The sequence below is a fragment of the Nymphalis io genome, chromosome 1 (assembly GCF_905147045.1).
Source record: "Nymphalis io chromosome 1, ilAglIoxx1.1, whole genome shotgun sequence".
NCBI classification, from domain to species: domain Eukaryota; kingdom Metazoa; phylum Arthropoda; class Insecta; order Lepidoptera; family Nymphalidae; genus Nymphalis; species Nymphalis io.
The window spans coordinates 1098682-1124260 of record NC_065888.1 but is presented as its reverse complement, the minus strand read 5'-3'; the positions used below and the strand labels follow the sequence as shown (position 1 = coordinate 1124260).

At 36.0% G+C, this 25579-nt stretch overlaps 1 protein-coding gene across 6 annotated transcripts in view; it reads left to right on the top strand.

The window, feature by feature from the left end:
- The first annotated feature begins 2512 nt into the window (after window positions 1-2512).
- The window catches only part of LOC126771012 (obscurin), a 113930-nt gene continuing 90863 nt past the window's right edge, over window positions 2513-25579 (top strand). For 2 of the 6 annotated variants that reach the window (XM_050490737.1, XM_050490710.1), the window contains exons 1-2: window positions 2513-2601; window positions 6556-6656. In XM_050490737.1, the coding sequence (XP_050346694.1) occupies window positions 6651-6656 (6 nt within the window). In that variant the 5' untranslated portion in view covers window positions 2513-2601; window positions 6556-6650. Of the gene's footprint in view, window positions 2611-5198; window positions 5413-6555; window positions 6657-25579 lie in introns of those variants that run through there. The other 4 variants (XM_050490719.1, XM_050490727.1, XM_050490691.1 and 1 more) reach the window with 4 other exon arrangements.

Sequence of the window (25579 nt, the reverse complement as noted above, 5' to 3'; positions counted from 1 at the left end):
CTATCACACAATTTTATTTTAAATCACTTTACACATCAATCACTCTTAAATCATAATACAATTATAACACGGTTTTCTTTCACAATTATTAGTCCTTAATTAAATCGCGATTACACTTTATGAATGTCACGACTAAGTTGCCTTCGGGCAGCGTAACGATAAAATGATCTCGAACAACGTTTGAGACCCTTTATACTCTTTATTTTATACATATAAATGTGGGTACATCATAATTTCTTACAAGATATACAAAATTGTGACCTACTGGGATTATAATTACCATTGGGGTGGATTAAAATTAAAATAATGTATGTCCGAGTGAGTTCTCACAAGCTTTTGGTACGCGTTTTACAAGATTAATATAATTCAAAGCTACCGTTGGTTCGGAATTTATATCCGAGAAAAACCGGTAATAATCTGTTGTTACTTTTTCCCAAAAGTTAATATTAAAGTGCAGTTCTCCTTTTTCTCTTGGACGTAAGAACACATTTTCTTATCCTTCAAAAATGTATTTATATAATTCTCTCACCGAAACGAAGCTTAAAGTATCTTCCTCCCTAAATATAATTTAGTAATATTGTAACGTGGACACTGACTGCGGGACTAATCCACAAATTCAAGGTCGCTCAGCGTGCTACGGAGCAAGCTATGTTCGAAATATATTTGAAGTACAAATTCAGCAATAAGAACCGGAGAAGAACTTACAGAAGAATAATACCGACATAGCTTGCAAAATCATCAGACTAGTGGCAGTGGACTGGTCACGTAAGTCGAAGGACCGATGACCGTTGAAGAAAACGAGTCTAAGAGTGGTGAACCCTGATCGGTAAACATAGGGCGCACTCCAGCCAGGTAGACCGATGACGAAGGAGGCGGGACCAAACTGGATGCAGAAGGCGAAAGAACCGGAAGCTTTGGCGCACCTTCGGTCTAACCTACGTCTATCAGTGGATAGCGATTGACGATGATAATATAGGTAATTAAACTTATTTATAATAAATGAATCCATACATTCTTTATTATTAGATGTAATAAAATTTTACTTGGGGCTTTGTGCAAGCTCGTCTGGATACCATACATTCATTAGATGTTCTAACGCAAAACAGCAGTATTTTATATTGTTGCGTTTCAGTTTGAAGGGTGAGCTAGTGTAACTACAGGCACGAGGGTCATAATATTTTAGTTCCCAAGGCTGGTCACTGGTGGCGCATTCATGATGTAATGAATAGGTAAAGCCGTTGGTCCTGCGCCTGAGCTCTTTCCGGTCGTGTCGGGTTGCAGTCCCATCGGATTATTAGGGAATAGAGAGTGCACCTGTGTTTTCGCACTAACTTCTGCACTATAATATGTCTTGCGCAGTTGACTAATCTCTCTTGAAATTGGCCGACGTGACCGAAATCAGTCTGGAAATAATAAAATTTCTTGTAGAGTTTAAAGTCTACCGGCGTTGTACTACAGGGAGTGTCTGTCAACTTACCTAAAATAAATAAAAATAAATGAAATCGTACTTAATATGAATCTTTTAAAATTACGCCGTTATGGATCATACTATAAGCAGCAGATGATTTAATTCCATCAAAAATAAAAAAATAATAATATCGTAGGTATCGTAGGTAGGTAGGTAGGCGGAATTAGTCGGCTTCCTGAACTAAGTTTCGGACTGCTCCTTGTTTGATCTCAATTCTCATCAAGTCCATGACCCTTCCGGAAACAAACTTCTTTTTTACAAGTATTTCATTATTTATTTCGTTTCACACAGTTGTTAACACTATGGTTTATGGGTGGTTCATATATACAAGATCGATTTTAATAATTTTAGTATCATTGTAACAACTACCTACTGATTAAGTAAATAAACTCGATATGATCAAAATATACTGGTGGTAGGGCTTTGTGCAAGCTCGTCTGGGTAGGTACCACCCACTCATCAGATATTCTACCGCAAAACAGCAATACTTGATATTGTTGTGTTCCGGTTTGAAGGGTGAGTGAGCCAGTCTAATTACAGGCACAAGGGACATAAAATCTTAGTTCCCAAGGTTGGTGGCGCATTGGCTATAAGCGATGGTTGACATTTCTTACAATGCCAATGTCTAAGGGCGTTTGCTGACCACTTACCATCAGGTGGCCCATATGCTCGTCCACCTTCCTATTCTATAAAAAAAAATATAAAATAAAAATATATAAACAATTTATAGTATAAATAATGCATCTTTTTTCCGCGTAGACCGTATTAATATAATTCAAACAAGATACAATAAAATACAATAACAATATTGTACTAATGTTTTGATAGCATAAGCGACATATTTCAGGAAACGAAGCGGTAACAAGCCCTAAATGCTTTTTTTTATTTTCACTGACTCTCGCTGGGACTATTGAACTACTACCGAAACAAACTAAAATAGGTTTTGATAATAATATTAAAAAAATAGCATAAGATTTCAAAATAGGGCTGCTTAAAGTTCTGAAATACGTTCAAGAACGCTATGTAATCCATTGTAGCGATTAATGCAGTGTCAGAGTCAGTCATAGTGGTGTGACGGCGTGCGACGGACGCGCTAACGCGACCGAACCTCACGAACGACTCGGAACCGTTTCGTAATAAAAGTTTCGTTACCCCGAACCCCGTCACCTTAACCCACCCCTACACGTGAACATTGTTTACACTCACCGCGAGTGACGTTTTATTATACGTTTACGAAATATTGAATAATATTGCAAAACCAAATTAAATAAAAATGTAGTTACATTTTCGTTTCCTGACTTAAAACTGATAACCGATAAAATTTAAACGGAGAAATAGATGTTGATGAAGTTGAATAAACCATTAAAAACGAAGTGAATAGAGTTATCGAATTTATGATTTAATCTCAAAATTATAGCTAAATAACGAATAAATAGTGTATTAGAATAATAATAGTTGATCAGCAATAAATCCAATAATCTCGTGTTTATATATCTCAAGAATTTTACGAGGCAATTGTAAACTGAAATTTGTTGTGATCAACAAGTATCTGCTATAAACGAATTTGTTTACAAGTGCTTGGTCAAAAATATTTACGTTCCAAAGCTTGTGAAGTATAAAATTAAAGAGATTAGTTTTATCGGCCAATTTTTTGTTTAAATTTATCTTGACCTTACATTTTCTCATATATTAAGTATAAATATGTAATATTTTTTAAAAGTAAATGCGTATAAATAAAGATTTTTTAACGGCAGTTTGATCATCCAAATGTCAAGCACAAAGATAACGAAGTCTGGACTTAGCTAAGATTAATCGATCAATCAATCTGCATGCATCGGCGCTAGGCGTCCTTGCCCCAGTGACGTGCCAAAGACGCGGACGCATTTAGCCCAGTCTATCCGCTCTGAAATGTTTCAAACTTTCTTCCTCATCCTATCAATCGATTAACAACCTAATTGTCTTATCGTTAAGGTGATAAATGCTAAATACATAGCTTGTAATTTTCGATCCCTTGAACGTTACGTTCGTCGTCTTCAAGGGATTATGAACTTTATAGCTCTTGGGATAAGCGTGGCATATAAAAGTGGAGTTACACATTTCAAACGTATCTTCGCCATCGTGCACTGACATTTGGATACGGAAAAAATATTTCGTTTGTTATTTTAGAGTCAGTTACAAATGTTGTTTTTTTATGCCGAGAGTGATTCATAGCTCTGGATTTTTAATTGATGGGAAGTTGAAATGAAAAACGGTTCAATCTAGTGCCTATAAGCTTAACTTTCATTTCTCCATTACACGTACTATTACAGAAGACACGCGTAATACTCGTCATAAAGCGGATATTGCCCACACATCTATTTTCGAATTCCATTCAACCTCTTGAGAATGAAAATTAATTTAAAATGTACCCGCATTCGTATCGTCTCTAATTTTATCAATTGTATATGTGTTTGTTCTATTTGATTTCTCGTCTCAACATTCGTTTTTGGGTTGTGATTCACACGACTAATTTATACGAAGATATTAAGATGATGACATTCCGCCATTACTCTACCATAAGTTATACATATTAGTAACTTTCCATGCAACTGAATTGTCTGTATCGATGTACTGTTGTACTTTTTTTCTATTAATTAATGACTTAATATATTTCATTACATATGTTTCTAATGTGTGTGGTCTAGTTAGCTTGTTTCAAATAGCAGTTTTCATCAAGTAGTTTTAAGATATTTACAATCTTATGTGCGAAAAAAAAAAAATTATTTCAATATAATATGATATAAAAAAATTCACACTTCAGCATGGAGATTTTTGGACGGTCTATATTTTGTTTATCATTAAAATTGTGATTACAACAGGATGTCTAATGTGCCAAATATTCCAGTTCCGATCCTGATCCGAATAGAGACCTTGATATAATTTTAGTTCATGACCATTATTCCGCGTGACGAAAATAAGTTACTGAACATTAAGATAAAAAGATCTTCCCAATTATTATGTAAACGAGAGAAAACGAGCAGTTTATATTACTCGACAACACTTAACATTAAGATTTATAGTTCTCGTGAATGTCAACGACAATATCATCGCATTCCTATCCCTATTTATGTAAACAAATTTCGGATGTCATTGAGCGAAATACTTTTCAGAGTCGTCGGACGTCCTTTCTTTTATTGACAGATTCTTTCGAGCGCAAATTCGTGTCGAGTTTTAAATATCATTCATTTCTTTTTCACATTTAGTTACACTAATCCTACCGGCCTCTGATTTGTTTTTTCATAAACTTACTTTGACTGGGTCTACCACTAGGGAATGGTAACCTTGATTTACTACCATCTGTTCTATAAAAATAACCATTCATATTTTCTCGAATTATATTCATTCGTTTTCATTCAATAATATGTTGATTAAATAATATTTTTAAGTATAGCTTCAGTTTATTTGGCATGATTTAGTTGGCAATTGGTTGATATGCATTCCTATTGTAAAAGCAATCCATAACGAACCATTAAATAATTCTTAGAGGAATTATTTACGTGCAGGTGCCCAATATGTGTTTGGCAAAGTTGACAGAGCGAATGCATTTCGCTCTTGATACTAGTTTCAATATTTATCATGCTATTATATTATGATCAACAAATCTTAAATAACTTAAAGAATAAAACACCAAAACTTCCAAATCATGTATTAATACTTAAATATTTTTCGTAATAGAATTTGAATTAAATGTTTAATAAGAGTTATAACAAATTCGCAAAACAATTACCCATAATCCGTAAGTTAACTGTGGAGTGAAACGTCAAGTCGGTGATATAATTGAAAGTGAACTTAAAATTGATCGGAAAAACAATTAAACGCAATCGTAATTATAATCAAGCACACAAACACATACACAATGGACACCCAACACAATACACGTGACATCATGAGCAAAGAAGCGATAGGTCAGTGCGCTAAATTTAAAGATTTGCAGTTATAAAAAGTTGCAATTATAAAAAAAAAGTTTTGCTTAGAAATAAATAATAATTAAGAAGTATATTTAAGCTCCCATAATTTGTTACTTGAAAGATAAATTTAAAATATATATTTTATTTTCCAAATATTCATTTATTTGTGAATTGTCGTTTTTTATTTTTGATTCCTTATTTAAAAGCTAGCAGTGTGGAATTTGGCGTAACACAATCTCTTAATACTAAATTAAATATATCAGTAGATTTTCAAAACACTAAAAAAATATTTACTTCGTCATACAACGGAAGTAAAAATGTAGAACCTATATAAACACTAATTGTACCTACTGTATTATATAAAATATATACATATATAATATTTTATAGTCCCTGCTTAAGTAGATTAGTTTTAAGAAACAACGCTTTATACTGTTTACACACAAAACTCTGAACACGAACCCAGTTCCTTTCCGTATATATATATATTAACATTCATTTCCAAGTCCAATATAAATCCCCTTAAATATAACTAATCGCACACTAAACCTTGCATACGTCACTAACAGCACCAATGGCATTTAATTTCGCGACATCTATCCTATTTTGTCGAAATAATATCTCTACATACGCATCTTTTACACTGCTTCGATTTCCACTCGTAAGGCGTAACTAAGAATATTATCGGTCTTATCAAAATTAAATTTACGGTTATATGTTCCTGTATAGATTCTTATCCTATATGACTGGTTTCTATATTTATCGAATCGTATTTCATATTGTATATAAGTTAAAAAAAAAAAAAAAACTTTATGAGTTACGAGTAATGAGCTGATAAAGTTGTTTCCATAAGTTTTCAAGTCACTTGCATGTGGCTTCGAAACTTACGAAACTGTTTTTATTCGGACTCTTTTTATTATAAATCTAAAAATTTAATTCTACTTTGAATGTAGTTACCGGACATTAATGATGTAGATTCTAGCGTAATGCAGAGGAAAGTGAAAAGTCAAATTGATACATTTGAAATATTCTTGGGGTATTAGAATGAAAATTGCTAATTCTTAGCTACGCCTCCCTTTGTCCATCGAATATCATCGGTGCGTAGTGTTACCAAGTGTAGTGACGAGTGTGGTGTTATAGAATTCGGCGAGTGGGTGAGCCGAGTGGCGGTGCCGGCGCTGCGCTCGAGGAGACTAAGCGAGCAGCGAGCCAGGGCGGCGACGCTAAAGAGCAATATGGAAGTAAGTGACTGCTTAAAATCACAAATAAAACATGTACCTACCTATTAGATATGTTTGGCATATTACAAGTAAATACTACTGCAGTATTTTCTTCAGCGAGTTATTTGTATAGGTAAGCCATCCCTCTTTCAGAATGTTCCTCAAGATTTGCTTTAGAAGTTCATGCTACAATATTAATGATACGAGTATATAGCTTGTGTGGCCTTAGGTTAAGCTGGTTTAATTTTAGGAAGACTGGTTTCATAAATAGATATATCGCATCTGTTTTTGCATACACTACGGTATTTTCTGTCCTATCATCCTATACACTACAGAAAAAGTTCAGGGAAAATTCTAAGTTTAATTTCCGTCTCCTCAGGAATCCCTCTTGCTTGCCCGATTTTAACATAAGCATAAAAAAGCGTTAGTCTTAAGAAAATACAAAGTTTTTATTACTTAAATCTTCTGTGTATATAACAAACGATCTTTGATCTTGAATTAACTTAATAGTGTTTTTAGTAAGTACCATTTACGTCTGCTGACCAAAAAATGAATCACAGATTAAAAATAATCATTAAATACACATAAATGCGTAAATAAAACGTGATTGTGAACTAATACAATATTCTGACAACTTCCTTCTTTGGTTTTTGGGGGGATTCCCCATACTCTAATTCTACGTCAATTTCTAATTAATGAAGAAACTGTATATGTTAGAACAATTAATCAGCTTTCGAATATATAGTTTTAATGCTATTAATGACGTCATCGAATTTCGATCACAGCGACCAATTTCAAGGATTGACTAATCCTTGAAACTGCGCTGGAGGTATGACAGTAGACAAGTTTAGGTGCAGACCCTCTAAGATTACCCTCTCATTCACGATTCAACGGTTCGGTAATACGACACATCTTTATTACGGATTACTATTTACACTGTTATTTTGATGCACAAACAAACCATATATAACTTCTAATAGACAGCTCGATGATCGCGAGTAAATCGGATGATGACGTAAAAGACGTGCAATTCGCTTTAGAGCTAAATTTGTAGATGGTTCGTAGACATAATAGGATATGTAGGATGATATAATATAAATATGAAGCATGGTTCCAGACAGGTGCGGATTTACCAATAGGTCAAGGGGCCCGGCTCTTCGATGGTAAAGGGTACCTACGCAAAAATTTGTCCATATTTAGCGCCTCGTATAACTTTATTTCTTATAGTTTATTTACTCTTTCGGGCTTAATAGCGAGTAGGACGTGGCAATTTTGCTTTAGCCTAGAAGAGCGAAGGTATCAAATCCTTCTTGGTTCCGTAAATGGTATCTCAATCAGTGAATATAAATTTGCTAAACGCAATAGTCGCCCGTAGGGTGTTAATGAACCAACATACACATCCAAAGTATCTATTCCTAAATACTGTCCTAGGACAATATTTAATGCTTAGAATCATACTTTTTTAAATTAATTTAGATCACAATAATCTTCGTCAAAATTAAAACACAAAACATAAAATGACGCCAAATTTCGACAACAACGATATAACCAACATTTCATATGTTGGTAAAATAGTTTGTTTGCAGATTTGTTTTATATTTATGAAAGAAAATGTTAACTAAAAATGATAGTTCGTAATTTTATTGACACAGCTACTAAAGTAACGATCACGTACATACAATATTAAATTAATAACAAATTATACATATAATATTATATGTACATTAAATTTGTTGTACATTTTTATATGATTGGCACAGTTGTATGGTTTTGATTATAATATCGGCCATCTGATCCCAAACTAAGCAGAGTTTGTACTATGGAAACCGGACAACTGATATACTACATATACTACTTTTCTTTTGTAAATATATACTTATATAGATAAATACACCCAGAATCAGGACAAACAGACATGTTCATGCACACAAATGTCTGTTCTGGGTGAGAATGGAACCCACAACCTTCGACGTGAAAGGCAAGTATCTACCAACCACGCCAACTGGCCCGTCGACATTTCACGTGCTTTAAAGATGTGGTAATATAATCTAGTTGGTATTTTTATACCATAGTTGATTTATCTAACTATATACTTATGACACTTCATAGATACTTAATGCAATAATAATGACTTCTAACGTAGACAGACGGCCTTGTTCACGTGGTCACAATACATATATTCATTGAAGATTATTATAAAAATTGAAAGGGCGTCCTTAGCAGTATATATATATATATATATATACTGCTAAGGCTATCAGTATATATATATATATACTGATATATATATATATATATATATATATATATATATATATATATATATATATATATATATATCATATTCATTACCTATATCAGATATCTGATCTTGTCATATAACAAGTCAATCATATAATCAAGGAAGAGAAATTAGATCCTACAGGTACCCACAGATTTACTGAAGTCCTCCTCACTTTAGATTTCTCACCACTTACTTCTATTGAATTCAATTGATTGTATATTTATTACTGGTGGTAGAGCTTTGTGCAAGCTTGTCTGGGTAGGTACAACCCACTCATCAGATATTCTACCGCAAAATCGCAGTACTTGTTATTGTTGTGTTCCGGTTTGAAGGGTGAGTGAGCCAGTGTAATTACAGGCACAAGGGACATAAAATCTTAGTTCCCAAGGTTGGTGGCGGAGGTGCTGGCTTCAATTTCCAGGTCGGGCCAATAAAAAGCTATTAGGTTTTTCTGTCAGAAATTGGAAGTGTGTACACTACCGTGCCTCGGAAAGCACGTAAAGCCTTTGGTCCTGCGCCTGAACTCTTTCCGGTCGTGTCGGATTGCCGACCTATCGGATTATGGGAGTTAGGGAATAGAGAGTGCACCTGTGTTTGTGCACACACTCGTGCACTATAATATCTCCTGCGTAGTTTATTTAATCGTATATAATTTGAGCTGTTAAAAATATTAACTATTGAGTTTCTTTCTTTCCTCCTCAGTAGGTATTTGCAAACTGGCTTTACATTTTATTTTTTAATTATATAATAGTGCTCGCAAAGGGCTTCTCGAATAAAGTACAATTTGATTTATATAATGAGACATACCTTCCTTACCCATTAATGTCATTCATGTCATTTCATGTCATTCAATCTAAGATAAGTCATTCCTATAATAAACATCCTTAAAGTCCGTCTCTAATCTTGCTAAGAGTTGGTTCTTAATGTTTTCTAGTAACTATAATTATCACAATAAACAATGTCTGCCACATGGGTGAATAATATGTATAAATTTTGCTCGCCAACTCCCTAATAAATAGATTTTGTACTATAAATAAAATTAGTTCGTACATACTAAATTGTTTGTGCATAAATTATTTTCTAGTACAAATAAATAATATCCGATATAATATCCGATATAAGTTTAAATAAAGTAGATAAAATAAAAGTTTTTTTAGTAATAAGTTTTTTCGTTCATACAACATAGTGTACCTATTGTTACGATAAAAATATAATTGGTACAGTCATAATCTATTCATATAGATTACTCTGTCAACACTCTACAAATATTTCGTTACTCATATCATTCCATTTATAATCTTCAAATGTCTTCAATTGCCAAATCAAAAGGATTTATTTTTAGTAAATTATTTGACTATAAATACCAACGTTTGCGTTTTATTGACAGCGCCATCTAGTTAAGCGATTGCTTTTTAAATAAAGAGACCGATATCCGAGCACTGATGTACGCTTAAACGCGATCTTTTTCATATAGTTTTCACTATTGTCAACAGATGGCGCTGATAAAGAAATATATTTAAGAAATAGTTTTTATATGTTAAAAACAGATGACGCTTATGGATGTTATAAAATATTATTAAAATAGTAGGAACAGAGATTTTTGCATATAATTATACCGTAGAAAAGTAATCCGGGTTATGCTATGGCTGGATAGTTTAGAAATAAAAATCTTGTACAGAATTGTGTGGGTTGGTAACATAATTGGTAATATTTTCTCCAAGCATCCTATTGTTCAGTAACAAAAGATAAAATAAATGAGTCTTATATTTATAGGTGTAAGGGACATAGCAACGTACTCCACCTAGCTTGCAACAGCAGTGCATTGACATCAAAAGGAATGACTTTATTACAAATCAAATATAGAATATACTTTATGGGCGATTTTATGCACACGGACACAGCACTGTACGGCACTGTTTTATTTGATATCTACGATAGAACGTCCCGTAAAATGATTTTTAATGTGAAATTTCTATGAGCGCGCCTTGGGGGCAAGGCCGATTCGTGTGCCGCGACGACAAACGGCATGACACTCTTTAATACCGTCATCTGTGCCGTCGCACTCCCTTGCCTTCAATAAAGTTAGTTTTTATATATTATAACACTAATAAGAAAAATATATACATTTTATTAACGTGATTATATTTATTGGTTTTCTCTAATTATATTTTTTGAGGTGGCCAGGACACGCGTTATGACTTTCATAGAGACGCGGATTACTACATTCAAATTCCCTTTTTTGAATATAGAAAGTAATCCAGTGATTCTGTCAGTGATAGAAGTCGGAGTAAAAATGACCACCGGTTCGGAAAAGAAAAATTTCTTGACCTGAGTGGCCGGCGTTTTTTTTTTGTCTATAGTCTATTCCAACCATTACAAATGAACAACTTTTACATTGATCGAGATCTTGTGTGTATAAATCTATGATTTTTATTATGGATTCACAAAAAAAAACCTTGTCTTGAATGTCGGCGAAGTTGTTATCGAAACTGTGGAAGTTCAGTTGAATATAAGTGTTGTATTATGAATAAATATATTTTCATCAAGGACTGTCTGTACTGAATTGTGTATAATATTGCAGAGCTGGTAGAAAATCGCATGGAATATGTATATAGGGTTTGCTTATCTTTATTTGTCTTTGATTGGAATGGGCTATAAATATATACATATATAATTGTTTACAATTTTTAATATACGGTAGAGACATTTAGGAGGCGTTCGTCTGTTCTTTTCCACATACCTAGAGATTAACATATTTATTGACATTAATTTATGTACCGTTACTTAGGATCGTATCGTGATGACTGAAGTTAGTATCGCATAAAACTTCTTCAATTCAAAACCCTCTGGTATAAGCGAGATTAGCTTATCGAATCATACAAATTTCTCATTCATACAAATCTCTATTTCATTTCTAGAAGCCAAGTTTTTATCTAATTTTCGTACAATACAATTTAAGTGTGTATATATTTATTCAAGTTACGTTACGTATATTTCTTAGGCTACGTTACGTATATTTACTCAAGTTACGCTACGCCCCACGATTTTATTTTGGAGTCTGATCAATGCCCTTGAATGTGACGACTTGTTCCTAGGACCTAACTATTTTTTTAAACTTTTAGTGCAATATCTACATCATTTTTATCTTTCTTTTCAAATAAAACCGTTTAACTTAAAACATTTTTTTTACCTACTTTATTATCAAAATATGTACATACTTACGAACGAAATGTTCGTTAGCTTAAATGCACCTGATTTTTCTCCCACTGTGATCTATTTTCGCCTTGCTTGTTCCTGCGGTGTGCCATTCGACCCGTGCAAGCTAAATACGCTGCTATCTCTATGTACTTAGGGGTAATTTGTGTATACATTATTTGAACAAGTGGTATTTATGACAATCCCCCGACGTCTAGTCTAGGTTGACTGACGTGTCTGTAATTAGATTTTGTTTAAAGTTATTTTATTTTAATTTTCAACGTTCAAAAATATTTCATTACAATAATGAAATTCATTTTCATATAAATATAAAACTAAGGTCATTAAAAAAACCTTTTCAACAATATTTATTGTCTGTTTGTGCATTTAGCAAATGAGTAAGTTAAGGTCACATTGGTCATAGACACTGGCGTTGTAAGAAATACAAACAACATTTTACTCAATTAATGCGCTGCAAACGTGATTTACGATGACCCTTGTGCCTTTAATTACACTGATTCAAACAGAACAAAGCGAAACAACGAATTGTACAATAACTACCAGGAGAGTGGTACCATCCAGACGGGAATTCACAAAGCCCTACTCCTATTATATTGCTGTTACCACGTAGAATATCCACGATATATCGATTTCATAATTGTATTCTGGGCTATCCACATTGTGTGTATCCCCTGGATAAGGCATGGTTTCCGAGAGACAAGACAGAACCGAGCGCGTACGTATGATGTAAAATTATGTTTTTTTTAAGGATAGAATTGTTAGAAAATAAATAGAAGTCTACGCGAGCTGGCTCTCGATGCCACCGCCTAACTGTGACATCAATTCCATCGCGCACAAAGACATTTGGCAACTTCTTTCTTTGTCGCACTTCCAAAAAATGGAATTCTTTACCAACTGACATGTTCCCCTCCTCTTACAACCTGGGTTCCTTCAAAGGCGTGAAGAGGCATCTTGCGGGCCGGCAAGGCGGGGGCGGCTGGTGCAGAACATTCTTCCCGACTTTACAGGCTGTCGTCGCGTTTGAACTCTATTACTATTACTTACCATAAGAGTTATTTGCCTCCCTGGCAAATATATAAGCTCAAATGATTACAACCACGACGGGCGCCACTGGAAAATATTCAAGACACAATCTGACTTCATTTCGCTTCTAAGGCAATAGCAAAACTATACCCACGAACTATTATACATATAATTACAGACACAAGGGACGTAACATCTTAGTTCCCAAAGTTGGTGGCGCATTGGTGATGTAAGCGATGGTTAAAGTTTCTTACAAAGCCAATGTCTATAGGAGTTGGTGAACACTTACCAACGGGTGGCCCATATGCTCGTCCGCCTTCCTATTCTATAAAAAAAAAATATTGCAATTGTACTTAGCGATATCGTCAAAGAATAACTCGTATGAAGTATATTTACAACCGATTTGAATATAAAGCGACATTATTGCGACACGGCGCTGAAACAGCTATAAAAATGTATAAAAAGAGTGACACTTATTTTGATCAGAAAGTTCGTAAACTTAACATATGTCATCGTAAAAACATATCTGTATGATCAAGAACGCTCATAAAATAATATATTTACATTATCTACTGGGAGCAATTTTTATTTTCTTACTATAAGAGCAGTGCAATGACACTTGCACTAGTGCTCTCTACATTATATTCCAATGTAAAGCGAGTAAAGATAACCAAACCTTAGATTAAAAATGCAAAAACATTCAAATCTTAGATTTAAAGAATAGTGTCGATTTTGTGAGTTGGGTAACTTAGTAATAAATATTGAAGTAACTTAAACTGGGGAGAGGAGTTTTTCTAACTGTAATCTTTAATACGAGTAGTTGAGGTAAAATACGACTAATGTCTGGTTGCTAAATATTTAAGAAACGCATATAATTGTGTACGAGACATAATTCGTAAACGTCCCAATAAAAACGTGTCGTATTTTTCGAAATCGCATTGTACTTAACGTTACAATACTCTAAGCCTTTTAATATGAGCTGCTTACGTTTATGACACCTTCAAATGATTACAATAATAACGTGCTTATTAATGCACCAATTATGATGTCTACTCGTATCGTCAGGGTAGACTAAGTTTATGATATGTAGTTGATTACCACTGTTGTTCGAATATAAACGTTTTGAAATTGAGAGCAGGTGACTTCTTCCACTTTGCCAGCTGATGCAGGTGTTCACCAACAAAGCCGTGTCCGGTAACTACTTGCCTCAGACTAAATGTGTGTACACTATGTCGCCTATTGGCCCAACGGTCGGAGGTAGGCCAAGCCGCCTTCATCTCCAGGCAGAAGGTAGGAGACCTCATGTCCTCCTAGCTTTGAATCTTTCGTTTCCATCTCCTCTGCTACACTACGAGACACATATCTTTATTCGACATGCACAGACAAGGTTTTTAGGTATCACCACGCTACGGAATGTTGGCTCTTCATGATAGCATTGAGTTGTTCCGACACATTAAGCTGTTCACAATGTTTTACTTCACCAACGGGCAAGATATAAGTAATAAAATATTATTCAGTTGTACGAATTTGAACGAGCAATTTCTGATTAAGTTTTTCGTGTTCCAGTTATCGGACTATTTAAAATTGAAAGCAATAGATTATTCGGTTCAAATCCTAAGATATGCAATCTAAGATGATTGTATATGTTACGTGGGTTGTGCTAAGATTAGCAAAGTGTTATTTTTAAAACATCGCATACCAGTTTATTTAAATAAGATAGAGCTATTCTATCTTTTTTGAGATAAATCTTTATCTTGTCTCTTAACGTCATTTACACTTCATTAAGGATTATATCATGTTAATTGCTGGCGCAATAACTGTTTTTTTAACATAATTGAAAACAATCACAGAAACAAAAAAACGAAATGGCGTTCACAAGCAGATTCAGTAACATTTCTTTCACCAAATATTTATTTGCAAGCTGACGTTATTCAAAAAGACATCTGATCAATGGGAAGTCAACTAAATAGGTAAACTAAATAGGTAAAATAAAAAAAAAGCAACAGTTTTCTTTAAATAGGATCGCTTCTTGTCACATCTTCACTTAGACATTGTAAGAAATATAGATAGATAATTGAAATACGATACGTATTCTTTTTTTTATAGAATAGGAAGGCGTACGAGCATATGGGCCACTTGATGGTAAGTGGTCACCAACGCCCATAGACATTGGAATTGTAAGAAGTGTTAACTATCGCTTACATCACCACCAACCTTGGGAAGAAGATGTTATGTCCCTGGTGCCTGTAATTACACTGGCTCACTCACCCTTCAAACCGGAACACAACAATACCAAGTACTGCTATTTTGCGGTAGAATATCTGATGAGTGGGTGGTACCTACCCAGACGAGCTTGCACAAAGCTCTACCACCAGTAAAAATATTTTTTATTTTATTAATAGTATTCGTATAATTTGTATTTTAATTAAAGAAAAGCAATGAATTTTGCCCCGCCCTTGGAACTAAAGAACTTCGGTTTTGTTCATTCAAAATATATGCTTCGTTTATTAATCAATTATATTTACTATGCATATATTTCAAGTAAAGAAATCAGCCTCCTATATTACAGTAGTACGTTTTTTACGCTGGAAAAACGCATTACTCGTTTCCCCCACGGGAACAGTGGGGGGGTATGTGGGGCTCGCCGATGTCCGAGGCGCCGAGTGCGCCCCGAACAACGGAATACCCACTAAAAAACCAGCGGTACCCTTTCCGTCATAACGAGGAGCGCAACGGGATCGCTTGCGCATGCTACCGCGACGCTCTCACGGGCGGCCTGCGTATGCAGGCCTCCATTTATTTATTTATTTATTTATTTATTTGGTAATCCAACAGTTTTTATACATAAGTTGATATATTGACTATTATATAACATATAATTAAAACCAAAATAGGATTACACGGGTAACTTAAACATATTAATAACTAGAAGACGGTAGTAAAAGTAAAACTGTTTACGGGTGGGAATCCAATATGTGCGTGTATGTGTGTGAGTGTGAGTGTTATAATGAATTTTTATCTTTTTTAATTATAGCTTTTTTAAAAGCTAGTTTTGACATGCTGAACAGATCTATTTCTGAGTATTTTGAATTATATGTGTGGACCATGCGATTAAGGACAGAGTTGTGTGCATAATTAGTGTTTAGCTCAGGCGTGTGGAATAGTGCTGTGTGACGTGTGCGGCGATTAGGAACTCTTAAATACAAAACGCTCAATAAATCGTTGCAATCTATATCTCCGGTTATTATTGCATGTAGCATATACATATCGTAATGTCGTCGTCTCGTTTCTAAAGTTTCAATATTATATTGTTTACATATATCAACATAATCGTTAAATTCTTTAAAGTCCTTGAAGCAAAGAAATTTTATGAACTTTTTTTGTATTCTCTCCAGTTTTTCTTTGTAAGTTATATAATTCGGAGACCATATACTACAACAGTATTCTAGAATAAAACGTACATAAGTAAAATATAAAATTTTTATGCATTCAATATTATTAAAAGATTGACATATACGTTTAATATAGCCTAATTGCTTATATGCCTTATCAGTAATGAGTTCTATATGCTCTGCCATCAATAATTTAGAGTCTAATTGAATTCCAAGGTCACGCACTGATTTAACTTCTTGTATCGGCTTGTTATCAATATTATAGTTATATTCAATATTTTTATACTTCCTAGAAAATGTTATTTTTACTGTTTTTTTAATATTAATCGTTATTTTATTTTTTTCGTAGTAATGTGAAAGATTATCAAGGTCACGTTGCAATTCAATGCAGTCAGATGTGCTACTTATTACTTTATAAACTTTTTTATCATCTGCGAATAGTAAAAAACGGGAGTGCTTAAAACAATTAAATATATCATACAAGTATACGTTATACAGTAACGGACCTAATAGTGATCCCTGTGGGACCCCTGAAGTTGCGTATATGAAGTCACTACGAGCACTACCTATAACAACTGCTTGCTGCCTTTTTGATATATAGGAACAAAACCACCTATGCAAGTCACCTTTGATTCCAAGTTCTTGAAGCTTTTGCATTAGTATATCATGGTCTACTCTGTCAAACGCCTTTTGAAAGTCGGTATATATTACATCTACTTGCTCTCTATTGTCCATTGCCATGTAAACAAAATCAGTAAATAGTGATAAGTTTGTTACCGTTGATCGTTTTTCCATAAAGCCATGTTGTTGTACGGGTATTGAGTTATGGATAATAGGTACGATCGCCTTATAAACAATTCTTTCAAAGATTTTACTTATTGTATTTAATATGGAAATGGGTCTATTATTTTCTATTTTTTTCCTTGGTCCTGATTTATGAATTGGTATGATTAGTGCTTCCTTCCATTTCGTTGGAAAAGCGCTAAATACATTGACAGACTTATTATATATTATTGACAGTGGCTCTGCCAATGCTTTAGCACATTTACTGTAGAATATGGCTGGGATTCTGTCACTTCCTGCTCCTTTTTTTATATCCTGGATATAAAAAAAGGAGCAGGAAGTAGTCTTTAAGTATTTTATAAACTAATTCTTTGTCAATGTTGAGGTTACAAATAGTATCATTTGTATTAGGCTCTTGGATATGTGTGCTGTAAGCATTACCATTACGCTTGGCGAAAACACTTTCGAAGAACTCACAGAATCCCGTGCACATTTCTGTAGGATTATTGAATTGACGATCTCCTAAGGAAAGAGAGCTCGGATAGCCGTTCTTACAGTTTCGTAAGTATTTTTGGTACCACCATAATCGTGTTGGATCCTTTTTAATGTTCTCCTGGAGAAATGGAGGCCTTTAGCCCAGCAGTGGGACATTCACAGGCTGTTTCGGAAGAGTTAAGTAATTTTAAATGAGAGAAGCTTGTAACACGTCTTTCTAGTTCGAAGTTCAATTCAAATGTGCCATTCTCTAGGGGGATTACCGGGGTACTGAGAACCCCCTAGTCCCAGTGAAGTCTATTGCGGCGGAGGGAGAAGGTGCGCATAGCGCCTCATTCTTCTCCCCAGTCTTCTTCGGCGGAGCAGGTTTGCAGCGGCGTCCTCTTCCCGCTCCCGCTCCGCGGCCTCCTTCTGCGACATTACATTTTCACAGAAGGAGACCATTTCCGACCAACGCTCATCGCTTCCGAGCATCGCGTTGATGATGCTCGGCAAGGTGAGGTCTCCGCCGACAACTGCCGCCAGAGAAAGCCTCTGGGGCCCCCACGCGGCACACTCCGTCAGGGTGTGTTGTGCCGTGTCGGTTGGCGCACCACACTCGTGGCAGGAAGGTGACATTTCCGGCCGTGCTATCTTGTGCAGGTACTTACCGAAGCAGCCGTGTCCGGAGTACCTGCGTCAACCTAAACGAGAGCGTGCCTTGTTTTCTTTTGACCCAGCGACTTAAGTGGGGACGTACCGCCTCCACTGTCGCCAGGCCCGCTGTGGGGGACCTCAGATCTTCCTCCCATCGGGCTATCAGGGCTTGTTGGGCTAGAGCCCTGATCCGCTCGACATCTGCCGACCCTGGACGGTCGCTGCAGTCTCTCGCCTCGGCCCGGAAGCGGTACACCTCTGCGAGCACCTCCGCCTGGAGTTCCCAGGGTGGATCGCCCGGGAGGAGCGTCGCCGCTGTCCAAGACACGGTATGATACCTACTGGTATACTACACTGGTATGATTTCTTATCGCTCTTACCGCTATGACCCTTTGCGGCCTCCGCAGGAGGGCCCGGTTGTGAGCAGTGAGCGCATCGACCCATATCGGGGCACCGTACTGTGCCATCGACCTCACTAAGCCAGCATAGAGGCGACGACATAGCGATCCCGGTCCTCCCACGTTGGGTAGGACGCCTCCTAAACGCCTCCTCCTTGGGTCGCCACCCAAGGCGGCAGCTGTGTTGATGAGCTTCGGGCTGAGTTACACGAAGTGCTGTCTGAAGCTCCATCGCCCGTCCAGGATCAAGCCCAGATACTTCATCTGGGCCTGCACCTTGATCACCGTCCCGACGGTGATGCTCGCCCCCCGAAGGGGGCCTCTCCGTGGACCGTGGAAAAGGAGACCCTCTGTTTTGGATATGGAGACTCTCAGGCCCAGTATTTCCATTCCGTCCACGGTCAAAGTTGTTCCAACTTTGGCCAGGCGGGCCGCCTCCCCAAAGTCCCGCCCCGTCGCGGTAATGAGGGTGTCGTCTGCGTAACAGAACACCCCCATACCGGGAAGGACGGGTGCCTTCAGAAGCCAATCAAAGCCACAGCCACGTTCCACAAAATTGGGCCGAGGACCGACCCCTGTGGAACGCCGCAGCCTACCCGACGCCGGACCAATTTCCCGTCGACTCCTGCCCATACGACCTCCCTGTCCTGGAGGTACGCCTCCAAGAGTCTCCTCAGATAGATCGGCACCCCTTGGTATCGGAGTGCCTCCCTGATCGTCTCGAATGGGAGACTGTTAAAGGCGTTTGCAACGTCTAACGACACCGCCAGGACCACTTGCCCCTGGGCCACTGCTTTCGTGGTCCGAGTCTTCAGGGCGTTCAAGGCGTCGATCGTTCAACGGCCGTCTCGTTCAGCAGCATTATCGGCCTATATGCCGAAGCGGCCGAGGGCCATCTCCATTTCTCGCTCCGTGATCAGTGGTGGAGCCACTTGGTCTTCTATCACAGAGCGAGAGGCCATCTGTGGAGGGACAAACTCGCCTGGGTGGAGAAACAGTTCCCGGACCAGGCGCAGAACGAGCTCCGGCGGCAGCCGCTGCCACCGTTGTTCGCATCTCCGTAAACTCACGGCGGTGGGCTTTTAGCTCCGACTTTAAGTCCTCTGTTTCCTTGCGAAGGCGTCCGTTATCCGCGCGAAGCCGGCGGGTCTCCTCCGCTTCCGTCCTAGAAGCCAGGGCATCAACAATACCCTGGAGAGAGGCCGTGGACTCCCTCAATGTTGACACAAACCCTCCTTTTAAGTTGGACGATTTCAGCGCCACCTCTAAAATGAGGGCTGCGTTACGGTCAGCTTGCGCGCGAAGTTTCTCCACGCCCAGCTTCGTAGAATCTCCCGTGACATCCGATGCAGACTTCTCCAGATCCAAAACAACTTTTGGAGTGCCCTTCCAGAAAGCCCTACTCCGGAGCGAGCGCTCGAACGCCTCTTCCCTGGCCTCTTCAGCCTTCGCCTTAAGCTCGGTCTTAGCCTGAGCAAGGCTGATGAGCCCGCATACAAGATTAAAAAAAAACACCAACAAAAGAGATTATTACGAGTAAAAAATTTTGTTATATAAATATTAATAACCGATGTAATTAAATTATGTGTGGTCGCACCGTTTTTATTTTTACGTTTTGTGTTATATTTTAAACTAATAATAAAGGCTGCCAATCAGTTGCTGCCAACTTATTGGAATATTTTCTTGAACAATTATTGCCAGCCAGCACTCGAGTCTTAATGATCATTAAGTGGCAGAGCGCCGGCGCTCTTGTGATTTTATGTAATAGAAAAATATAAAAATAACAAATCACGCGACGAAGCCCATTTATAGAATCAGATAACATTTAAAGATAACTGATCTTTAACGTTCAGTCCTCGAATAAGTTCTTGGTAACCTACTTACTGATAATTGTTTTTCGCCCTCTTTTAATGATATAATAAAAACGGTCTTTACCACTATCTAAGACCTGATGGACGGACTCTGATTCCCTGATAATGAATATACAAATTATTTCCAAATGTGGAAGATGCTATATATGTATATATATATATATATATATATATATATATATATATATATATATATATATATATATATATGTATATATATATGCCAGTGTATATATATATATATACTATATATATATATATATATTATTATTATTTTAATGTGGTGTTACAAGTCCTCTTATTGCCTGCACCGTTGATAAGAGGACTGGTGAGAATGAGCACTTTTATATTATTATATTGAATTCGTTGAATTATTTATACGACTCATGTTCAATTTAGATCAAAAGTCAAAGTCAAAAATCTTTATTCAATATAGAAGCGTTACACTTGCTTATTTATTGTCATAAATCTACCGAGGCGATCGTTTCATTCCCAAGGTGTGCAATCGTTTAAAAAGTCATTGGTTGTGTAATATCCAATAGCACACAAGCGTTCCTTAACGATTCTTTTAAATTTCACAATTAAATATTTTTGAACGTTTTCTGGGATCCTGTTGTTAAAGAGTATACATTGTCCCATAAAATACTTACTAACCCTGTGTAATAATGTGTAAATGGTAATAGTGGTTGTAAGTTTATACTTGTTCCTGGTGTTAACAGTATGTACGTCACAATTTCTAGGAAAATCTTTTATGTTTTTGCGTACATACATAAAATTATCAAATATATATTGAGAAGCGACAGTCTTTATTTTAATTTCTTTAAATTTACATCTTAGTGATTCTTTTTGGCCCAGGTTATAAATTGCACGAATTGCCCTCTTCTGCAGTACAAAAATCATATTAATATCGGCTGCATTACCTATAACTAAAATAAACTAGGCGAGCCGTATCTACATCAGTCAATATTCTAATTTTTTTACCGCAAAAGCTGCAGAGCTTAGTCTATTTGCCAATTTATTAATATGAGAGCTCTATTGAAGCTTAGAATCTATGATGAAATTCTGTTGCTTCTACAGCTTCCCCATTTAAAAAAAAAAGAAAAAATAGATGTCTAGAAATATCGAACAATCACATTTTTTTTCTTTGAGTGTATATATTTTTCCACCGCATTGGAACAGCGTGGTGGAATAAACTCCAAAACCTTCTCCTTAAAAAGGGAGAGTAGGCCTTAGCCCAGCAGTGGGACATTCACAGGCTGTTACTGTATATATTTATTAATATGTTGATGTTGTTTTAAATCTAGTTTCTAAATTCAAAGGAACTCAGTCGACTTTAATAATGAGTTCTTGCGTGCTACCGATCAATAACCATTTAGATTAGAAACAAATCAGTCAATGTGATTATGCCCAACGTCTCAGAAGCCAAAAAAGTATACCACAATATAAACCAAAAGCTTCTTAACTATATATATTAAAACAATTACAAAAAAGTTTAGTTCTTGATATAAAATGCTTTAGATTTTCGTTTCTTCGTACTCGTAATGAGTTTTGTCTTTTACGCCCTTTGTTATAGGTACGAGGTGTCTCGAGGTGAGGTGATATACATATAGCATTAATAACAGTATCTTACGAACTAAAATTACTGGTGGTAGGGCTTTGTGCAAGCTCGTCTGCTTAGGTACCACCCACTCATCAGATATTCTACCGCAAAACAGCAATACTTGATATTTTTGTGTTCCGGTTTGAAGGGTGAGTGAGCCAGTGTAATTACAGGCACAAGGGACATAAAATCTTAGTTCCTAAGGTTGGTGGCGCATTGGCTATAAGCGATGGTTGACATTTCTTACAATGCCAATGTCTAAGAGCGTTTGGTGACCACTTACCATCAGGTGGCCCATATGCTCGTCCACCTTCCTATTCTATAAAAAAAGAACTCCTTTATCGAAGTAAGTACCGACATATGCTTCCAGCTGTTTGAATAATAATCCTTTACATTTCAAACAACGAAGCGCTTGTTTCGAAACAAATGAAATCCAATTATAATTTCCTTCCATATCGCATATGCGTCAAGAACAGTGTTACGTGTAGGTTTCCCAGAAATCATTTATTATTTCAACTGAGAACCGTCCGTCAACCCTGAACTAGTTAACTAATAATAAATATATGTTCAGAATTGTAATATTTTGTAACTTATTGACCTTTGTACAAATAGTTCTGTCTGGAAGTTAAAAAGAATAACAACTGATTTAAAAAAAACCCTTTGATTTTATTTAAAGCACAACGAAGAAATATCTTCTTATTCTTGTAAGACCGTGAAAATGACGCTTATAACAACCGCTGTATTGAATGGAGCATTAAAATTTTCGTGTCATATTGATTCCTGGGGTTTTAGTTTTTATTCTGGATTCTTAGTTTTTATATGGCAATATATTTTATCTTTTTAAGTTGTATATGTGGTGCTAACAGTTCCGATGATTTCTACATCATTTCAATAAATAACCACAAATAATTCTCATATAGAATATCTACAGTCAATGAAAAGTCTTATTTACAAGTACAGTTAAAAAAGATGCGTTCACATATTGAATTCTAGATAACATTTATGTTTTTGAAATAACTTTTAGTTCGACACCGTTGGACTAATTATCATGAACTTATATGAGTATCTTCAAGGACGTTTTGATACAACACACTTTATTTTTTTAATAAAATTACAATACCATAATATACGCCGGAAATAACCAAGTCACCCCTGCTAACCAGTTAAAATATTAACAACCAACATATCCATCAAAGTTGACACGTCTCCAATATTTTATCACGAAGCAAATTTAGGGCGAGCAATAAATCCATAAACAAATAAAGAGAAATGCGACCACAATTTTCTAAAGAGAACATCGCTTACTTCTGTCGTATAAAAATATTCGTCCTAAAATACAATCTGACGGTCCAGAGTGAAGTTCAGATTATTTTGGTTTGTTTCTTTGAAATCGCACACCTGAACGATGTTTCGGTTACTGTGTCCTTGATTGCTTTATTTTAGGATTTGCAACTTGTTATTGCGATATGTTTAATAAGCAAGTGCTCTTTGCTTTTCATTTAAATTTAATTTAAATATTAATTGGTAGGTTTCTATGCACTATAGGGAATGTGACGTAAGAAGGGATTGTTTGTGTCAAAAAACGATTGAAACCTTACTTACATTGTAAAGCGTTATACTTTATTCTGATTTCATAAGTAAAAAAATGTTAATTTCAAAAACATCTGCCATTGCTTCATTGCCTTGTGGGGAGCATAAAAGTCTGTCTTTAATCTCGGTTCAAAACATGATTTGGGGAACTTTTTTTGTTAAGAAGCGTTACATTCCCATGTCTCGGAAAACACGTAAAGCGGTAGGGCCCGGTCCTATTCCAGTTGTATCGGATTGCTAACAGCATATTTATAATTTTATATTTAAGATTTAGCCTTGTAGCGTCATCATTCGTACATCCGGTGTTACGCTACGGAGAAACAAGACTTAAGAATTATTATATAAAACATGTTTTACTCGCAAGATGTCGTCAATAATTTCGTTACATTTTTGCACTGAATTCAAATTGAATTATTTATCGTCAGGCTGGTTGTTGGCCTTCTTCGAAAATAAAATGCATCACTTCTGCGCCAAGCTGGTCGTCGTTGGCGTGTTCTGTCAATGTGTATGACGTTATGACATCAGAGTCTCAAACGTTCACCATGATATAATTAAAAATAAATAGATTATGAGAATAGCAAACAGACATCTAATAGAAAAATATTAAAATCAGTTATTTAAATCGGTTATGGAATACTAGAAACAAACTCACAAAACATTGAAATATATAATAATGTTATACTTCTCTATGGCAGAAGTTTGATAAAATATCACTTTTTTATAAAAATAGGTTGATTGTAAATAAATAATAAGCGTTGGGCAAATTTTGAGATCAATGTTTCAGAATGAAATAAAGATTCAAATTAAATTTTGACGTTATTCATATTGCTCAGTAACAGCCTGTGCATGTCCCACTGCTGGGCTAAGGCTTCCTCTCCCTTTTTGAGGAGAAGGTATGGAGCTTATTCCACCACGCTGATCCAATGCGGGTTGGTGGAATACAAACGTGGTAGAATTTCAGTGAATTTAGTCACATGCAGGTTTCCTCACGATGTTTTCCTTCACCGTATAAGCACGAGATGAATTATAATCAAATTTATTACAAATTGAGCACATGAAAATTTAGTGGTGCTTGCCCGGGTTTGAACCCACGATCATCGGTTACGATTCACGCGTTCTTACCACTAGCCCTATATATATCAAACTGCTCATGTATGAGGTATTTATATAAACTAATAAATAAACGTTATGAAATAAATAAACCTACATTATATTGTTGCTTAGCGCACTTCTAAATTCTTTATTAGTAAATTGCATCCGTGCGAAGTCAGATCGGGTTGATAGTTTAATTATAATATAAACATGTTGCTACTGTACCTGTTTAATATAACTTCAATTAACTCTCATAAAAAAATATTATGTTTCTTGTAAAATTAATTCCATCGCTAACACCTATCACCTATAACTGTATACTATGACGATATCCTAACTAATATTATAAATACAAAAAAGTAAATTTGTTTGTTACGCTTTCACGCCAAAACCAATTTACCGATTTAAAAAAAAAATCACCAATGTAAAGCTACATTATCAGCGCGTAACATAGGCTATATTTTATCATCGTATTTCGACAGGAACGGGAACTACGCGGGTAAAACCGCGAAGAAAAGCTAGCGTAAAATAAATTAAAAAAACTTTATGTAGATTGCGTAATAA